Source organism: Platichthys flesus, chromosome 9 (genome assembly GCF_949316205.1).
Source record: "Platichthys flesus chromosome 9, fPlaFle2.1, whole genome shotgun sequence".
Lineage (NCBI taxonomy): Eukaryota > Metazoa > Chordata > Actinopteri > Pleuronectiformes > Pleuronectidae > Platichthys > Platichthys flesus.
The window spans coordinates 19623047-19630906 of NC_084953.1; the positions used below are offsets into that span (position 1 = coordinate 19623047).

At 40.9% G+C, this 7860-nt stretch overlaps 1 protein-coding gene across 2 annotated transcripts; it reads right to left on the minus strand.

Annotated features, from left to right (window-relative positions):
* Positions 1–473: 473 nt before the first annotated feature.
* On the minus strand, positions 474–3578 carry LOC133961073 (uncharacterized). 2 transcript variants are annotated; one of them, XR_009921963.1, is made up of 5 exons: positions 2342–3578; positions 1909–2181; positions 1795–1830; positions 1195–1279; positions 474–1081 (listed from the first exon to the last, which is right to left on the minus strand). XR_009921963.1 is itself a non-coding variant. In XM_062396019.1 (5 exons), exons 1-5 carry the CDS (start codon positions 3056–3058, stop codon positions 919–921), a joined length of 1281 nt encoding a protein of 426 aa, XP_062252003.1. In that variant the 5' UTR covers positions 3059–3578; the 3' UTR covers positions 474–918. The 2 variants fall into 2 exon arrangements, 1 of the variants encoding a protein (XP_062252003.1); XM_062396019.1 differs by having other exon boundaries at positions 2335–3578.
* Between the last annotated feature and the right edge of the window lie 4282 nt (positions 3579–7860).

A 7860-nucleotide genomic window follows, 5' to 3' on the forward strand; every position in this document is an offset into this window, starting at 1 on the left:
GCTTCATTTAAATGATAAACAGTGTATTATATGAGGATTAATGCAGTGTGACATGCATCTTAATTATCTTGACAGACACATAATGGTTTCGGGTCTCTCTAAAAAAAATGTGGCATTTAAATCCAGAGCCTAAATTAGCGGAGTAAATTGTGAAATTTAAAAAATCTATTTTACTGCATCAGCTGAATGGAAATATATTATCAGGTGCATGTAGAATATATATGTAGAGTATTTCTTTCTTTCTCTCTCTTTCTACATTTCTTGTCTGTTTGTAGTACTTTTGTGTGTGTCTCTCTGTAGCCATTTTGTGCCGCTTCAGACTTGTATTGTGTCTCTTAGTCTTTTTTTGTCTGTTTGCAGTGGATTTGTGTCAAATTGTATTTGTTTGGTTCATCTTTACAGTTGTTTTTAGTTTCCTGGTAGATATAAAGATATAAAACAAGCATGACGATTTCTATGACTTTTATAACTTCAGACGACAAGAAATAGCAAAAAATGATTCAAAGGGAGCAAACAACATGGAACCTCGAACAAACACAGGAGAAATGATACATGTAAAATGATTTAGAACAGTCAATTATATTAATGATTAGATAATAAGATATAACAAATATGATTCTTAGTTTCAAAATGTACTCAAAGGAGAGACGTTTAAATGTGCAAAAGTATTGACATTGACAAATGTGACAACTGAAACAATAACATTTTCATTGGAAGCTATCAATTCTGCACCATCAGCAAAAGTACTCATCCTTATAAATCCTAAACATCTCATTTAATTCAATAACAAAATATATCAGGTAGCACTATTTTAACATGTGACCATCCAATACTACAACCTGCAGCACTGACTGAGCTTTCTCATAGGTTTGACCCAACAGTTAATACTTTCTCTGGGCTTCAGAAGAGAGTTTCCCTTTAAGTGCCACAATAAGTATCCTTTTCCAACAGGTTGGACATTTCCATCCAGGACAGGTCCCACTGCACCTCCGTCACATCCAACTTGGTTGCAGGAAGCACCCCTGCTGGAACTTCCTGTTTGGAAACTGGCCAGCAGCTCCAAGTGCAGAACTTCTGGTACCTTCAAGAAAATACAACAGGCAGTGAATCATTTACTTCACCACCTGTTGGGCTTGTCCTTCATGCAGTAGAAAGTAGGAAGTCAAGACGGATGAAGATTTTATAAATACTAACCTGTAGTGACAAACGAGCCAAACAGTCAAAGGTATGACGATCAGAAGTAGAACCCCACATGAAGCAATGATCCATTTCCAGGAACCTGATCAAGACGACATAATACTTGTTTAAATAAATAAAGCTGTTAGAATAACAACAACAATTGGATTTCCAATCAACTTGGCGGACAGATGTGGTAAGTGTCAGGAAAGGACCCACTGTATTTTGGTATTAAACTGATCCAGCCATTTTTTATCTCTTTCTTTAACATTGTGCTTTTAAAACGTTTTCCCAGGGAATAATTCTTGGACCTTAATGAATAAAATCTGCCGTATGTAGAAGACTGATATCTATGAGTGTGTGAAATTTGGTGTGGCTTGATTGTATTTAAGGGGACTGCTGGGCCTTGGTGAATATGCGCTCTACTGAGTCCCATTCTAGTTTCTTTCATCTCATTAAATCCTGAGGGATCTTCCTGATGAAATTAAACCTTGATGAAAAGACAGAGCAGGAGGAGAACCAGACAACCAAAAGGCTTCACTCAATAATGGAAAATGTGTTGATTAATATTGAGTATTTCCTCCAAAACAAGTAGATGTATATAAATAAGAAAAATACCAGTGGAGGCTGGAGTCTCCTCTGATGTGAAGTTTCCTAAAAGACACAACAGTTGATAAGTGTCGCTGATCCACTTCTATAGAACACACAGCAGCGTGATGATGTTCAGCTGACCTCTGTCCTGTTTCACTGATAACCAGCTCTCTGGACTCTGCAGCTGTCTGTCGGGGGACGCACACCTGTAGAAGCCTTCATCTTCCCGTGTCACATTCTTAAGAGTCATCTTTATGACTCGGTCTGAACCGGACGAACTGTTAGAGTCAATCAATGCTCCGTTTTTAAAGAAGCTGGTTTGTTTGTGTCTGCCGCTCTGATACTGACAACACAAGGTGACATCGTCACCTGTAAACACAGGGGAGGCTTGGGTCTTAAGGATGATGTCGCCATCTGTGGGAGAAAAATAGAAGGCAAGATTGAACTCCTACTTCTTTTATGTTACCTTTGTATTAAATACAGTCCTATTTAAACATCAGTGCTACACAGAAGTCGGTGGTTTCTCCCTGGGTTTGTCCTGAAACTTCTCTGTTACACAAGACTCACAGCTTACTGTAATGTTGACTGCGTTGCTGCGGCCCCTGGCGCCCTCACACCAGTACACTCCACCGGTCCCACTGGCAGTGAACACAAATGCTTCAGACTTGTAAGGGCTCATGCTACCTCCTGGTGGTGAATAGTGAACGGTGAGGTTTGAGGTCCCTGCTTTTAGGTCAGGAGAGTAATGCACCAGCTTCCACCCTGAGGAGTTAGTCTGAGATGTGAGGCACTGCAGAGTGAAACACTCCCTACTGAACATCTGTCTGGTGTCAGGAGTCAGAGAGAGCCAGGGAGGGGGCAACTCTGGGACATAGGTTGATAGAGAGAAAAAGAAAAGGGGAGAGAAGATGTGAGAAGCCACAGAAACAGTCTGAGATTGAGGCTTTTCAGACGTATCCTGGTTTGATGATTGGTCAATCTGTAATGGACATAACTGAAATAGCCACATATCTTGACAAAATGTCAGCAACAACACAAAAACAGAGATGGGTTTGGCATAGTCAGAAAGTTTGGAGAACCAATCAGTGAAGAGTAAAGTCATATGAAAGAAATCCACGAAGTGTCTGCCATTGTTACCTCTGCCGAGGTCAGAGGTCATGTTTTCACCCCTGTCTGTTTGTTTGTAAGGAAAACAACACAAGAACAACCCACCAGATTTGCATGGAACTTGGTGGAACAGTTTGGTTTGAGTCATAGAAGAAGCCATTATATTTGGATCTTCCTGTAACATTTTGAGATTCTACGTTTTTCAACACTTTCACCATTTTCCAAGGGAGAAATCTTGAAGAAAAAAGATCTGGCACATTTATGGAACTAATATTTATGAGTGAGTGTAGCAGCTTGATTGAATTTAAGGGGACTGATGGGCCTTGGCGGAGGTGCGCTCCACCGAATGCCCTTCTAGTTCTAACTGTAAATCTCCGCTGTCTGTGAAACTTGTGCTCTCACTTAATGTGATTTTCCTTCAGCTGTACTCTAATCTCCATACTTGCTCGACTGTAGTCTCTAAAATCACCTGCCCCTACACTTCACTAACAATTATACATTTAGGAAACAACCTTCTCATGTGATAATCTGTCAAACACAGTCAACATGAATTTCTCCAGTAGGGGTCAGATTGCCTATTTAATTCCTACATGAACAACATAAAAACCAACAATGGATCTGAATTAGCATGCTTTTGTTTGCTGCTCGGCAACAGCTGTGTCCTGCTCACTGTTGTTAAAGCAGGAGAGTGGCTTCACATCTCACAGTGATGACATAGGATTTTATAATAATGAAACATATTGGCATTGAGTAATAAAAGGGTGTCAAATATGATGACTTGCTCTTATAATAACCTTGCTGGTGCAAGGACACTAATACTTTTAAAGGTAATGGTAGATGGCTCTCTGATTGGTTTATTGCATGTTGTGCCCAAAACACACCTCTGAATAGGAAAGAGACTAAACAAATCATGTGTCGAGTGCAACAACATTTTGTAATAAATCATGTACTACAGTGAGGGTTGTGTCTGTTTTTGGAATCAATGTTTGGCAAAAAAATGTATGACTTATGACTGATGAAGATATCCTACTGATAATAAATATACATTATTTTTGACAGTTTTACATTTTGAGATTGACCTCCCCGGGGTGTACACTCTCGCCTTATGTCAGCTAGGGTTCGCTCCAGGGACCCTCAAAGGGTTTTTTTCAACATTTTATTGTTGCTAAACACAGTCAGTCATGAAGCCAAAATAAGCTTAAATGAATAAACACATTTTTTTAAAGTTTTCTGACGGTTTTCTGATCAATAAGAAATAGTATAAACCAGGTTTTTACCCATGATAGGGAGGAGTGACAGAGGCTGTTTTGAGGAAAATAAGAGCCTCTATGTGTCTCTGCATTAGTGAGTTTGAGAATACACAACCTCTGTACTCATCTGATTCGTCCTGTGCAAAGCAGAAACCTGATGCCTTGCTGCAGAGGCTGCAGTCGTAGCTGCTGCTCACCTGACACTCCGAGCGTGACCGGCCGGGCCTTTAGTTCAAAATCAGTCCGGTTCTCCCGACACTCGGCTTGGCACCAGTACCTGTCGGCGTACTCCTGTGTTACCGCTGTGATGAAGTAGCTGTCACCAGAGACCAGGTGCCTGGGGGTGGCAGACCTGTGTTGTTTGGACCTGAACCACCGGTAGCTCTTCACGAAAGCAGAGAGGGACTCCACTGTGCACTGCAGGAGCATACTCTCACCCAGGTAGTTGTTTGGCCCTGGAGGCTTCACAGAGACACTGGCCTCCAGAGATCCTGCAGGAACAGGGGAGGCTACATTACGGGCTTTTGCATTCCTGTGTCAAACAATAGTACTGTATCTGTGTGTCAGACAGGTGGACCCTGATTCATCATCTCTGCCAGTACCTTTAAATGCAGCAACATGTAGAATTACACCTGAAACACAGAGAAATTATAGTACAAAAACACAACTCATATCATCACATTCTGCCATCAGGATAAAAATACATCTTGGACTGAGATGAGAATGTCGACCCTTACATCTTCTCAGATAATATACTACAGTGTTTGGCAACTCAGTCAATCTTGGTTCAAAATAGCCATTAGATAATTTTGATAATTTGCATTTATTACTTCAAAGTAAAAGTACAACGTTCATATTGTTGCTGTAATGTTTAATATCGAGCTGAATTACAGAGCTTAATTTTGAAAAATTGTGAACTTGGGTCTGAAGATATTGGGGAAAAAAAAGTTACTGACGCACAATGCCCTCATTAAATTTACCAGGTAGGATGAACACAACATTTTCTAACTTCACTCGGCTTATAAACAACTCTGCACACAACTCCCAGCACCCAAAAATAAAAAAACTCACTAATGACAAGGATTGATTTTAGAAGTAAAGAAGAAGTAACACCACAGCCGGCTCTGATGGTTTTGAACCCCCAGCAGAAAGTCAGTCATGGTTCACCGCTGAGTTTAGATTATATAACCAAAATAATATAAAGTCTAAATAAATAAAATAATAGCAGTCTATGATGCTTAGAAGTCACATACCATTCAAGCCAACACACACACACAAACACACACACACACACACACAGTAATGTTACTGCCACACAGTGCAACAGAGAGGAGAATTTCCTAGTCCTTAATGAGACTGTTTAGACGACTATCATCCCCATGGGAACAAAAGGAATGTGCACACATTTTCCTCTATTTTCATTCACACTCACACACACACACATCCACACAGTACAGACGTACAGTTAACATCGACATAACTCATGGCTGTCGTGGAGGGAGCAGTCATCACGGTGATTCACGGTGACAGACTTGTCCAAATCATTTACATGAGCCTTGTTCACATCCTGGCTGGTGCACATCATTTAAAATGTTTTCACCTTTTGAATCTCCCAGCTGCTCAGTTACAGCCCAGTAAAATTATAACTCAGCGCACCACACAAATGCATCAAATAACAGAGCACAGCTTTGAGTTGACGTTAGCTCTGACAACTTAATGTAGACACATGTTTTTATATAAGAAACCTGGAATTTCTTCTTTTCTTTCAGTAGAGGCCTCATCAGTCAGTCACATTTTATCTGTGGTACTCACCCAGCAGTGAGGCCAAAAAGATGACTATCATTCTGATGAAACTTTAAAATCCAAGGTTAAATGTGCCACTCCTCTTCTTTTTCTTTTAAAGAGAATGTGACAATAGTTGATTTTCAGATGTCCACCACTGAAAGGGATGTAGCCTCTATTTCAGAAGTCCAGAGCAGGTTTTACATGGAAACTATGAGACAGAGAGTAATAGCCCTGAGGAGGAGTTTTATCTGACAAACATAGTAAATTACGGACAGAGATGGTCATCTTGGTGGAGGCCTTCCTCTGTCCAGCAGTTAATAGGCGGAGCAATCAGACCACAGAATAGAGTAATAGGCAGATTTCAAACCAGACTGTAATGAGTTCTACTCCTTCCCCATAAAAACCAAAATCACTTGTCACAAAAATGTCCTACTAATGGGAAAGTTCACTTTCCCCTTTTTCTTTGCTTTGACTTCTGTCTGCTTCATGCGTCCTGCTCATGCTAAATCCATCTACTTGTTTTAGTGCTTGTTGTATTTTATTATCCCTTGTTCTGCTCTATTTATATCCTGCTCTTCTTTCCAGTACATGCTGTCGATGCTTCTTTTCTCCTCTTTGGCGATGATTCATTTTATTCAGTATAATCCAATCAGATACAGTCGAATAAAGTTTTGTTAAATGAAACGATGAGAACCACAAACCCCAGTCAGTTTAATTCTTGCCCTGCGAGTGGCAAATTACTTTGGTCCAGTCTGAAATATTTCAACAAATATGGGAAGGATTGCCATGAAATTTGGGTCAAGCGTGAATGTACAGTTCATGGGATAAACTGTGAAAAGCCACAGTGCCATTATAGCCGATTTCAGACATGTAAATTGGGTCCGGAGGTATATATCATAAATCCCACCTACTCCTTCTTAAGACCGAATTATAGTCCTGCGACTGCAACAGCGGAAGGCAACACAGCTGCATCGACGGACTCGTTTTGGTTTATGCTTCACTAACGTGTTGCGCATGTTGCAACGCAATTCACCACCAGAACACTAGGCGGAGTAACGTTGTTTGTCAAAAACAAAACACACAAAGACGAGACGTCTTCTTCTTCGTCGACTGTTTATTTAGATCCATTCAAAGCACACGTAAAATTAATCAGAGATGGTTTCTGTCATTTTGAATCGTTCTCATCAGACTGATGTTTGTTGGAGTGCTGGTTATTTATCACTACAGGGTGAAAAAAACGTCACTCACTGACATGTGATTGGTCCAGCACATGTATCAGTTAGACAAGGGGTTCTCAAACTTTTGCAAGCTGGGCCCCCCCAAAGCTGGTTAGGGGTAGTTAGGGCCCCCCCGCCGCGCCGCCCGCCCTCAACTACACCACAATATATAGATAGATAAATAGCTTGGAGACAGTGCTATGTCCACAGGCTTCTCTTTCAAGTCGGGGTGTTGGTGTTGAGGTGCCTTTTTAATTTACATGGCTTCATGCTGTCATTTGCCAGCACCTCGGCACACAAAACACACTGAGGACGTTGCTCAGTCGTGCCAGTGACGGTGAAACCAAACTGCAAATAGCTCTCGTCATATTTGCTAAGATTTGGCTTCTTCGCAACTGGCGCATCGGTTGCCTGACTTTTACGAATCACAAACTTGTCCATAGTTGTGTTTGTTTGCTGATACAGTGTGTGTGATGTTAATAAAGTTCTAATTGCAACGTCGTGGTCTTGTGAGTGTGTTTGTATATGTGGCTGTGAGCGACTTGCACACGAATAATGAATAAGGCTGTGCTAGGCAATGGTTCCTAAATAAACGAACAGTACACAATGTAGACAGGGACAGCACAGAATAGATTCAAGTGCTGGTGTTTTATTTGTTGCAACACGGTGGATGATTGAAGATGTAAAGGTAGGTGGTAAGGAGATAAGGGCTATCTGCAGTTGCAAGAAGTTAG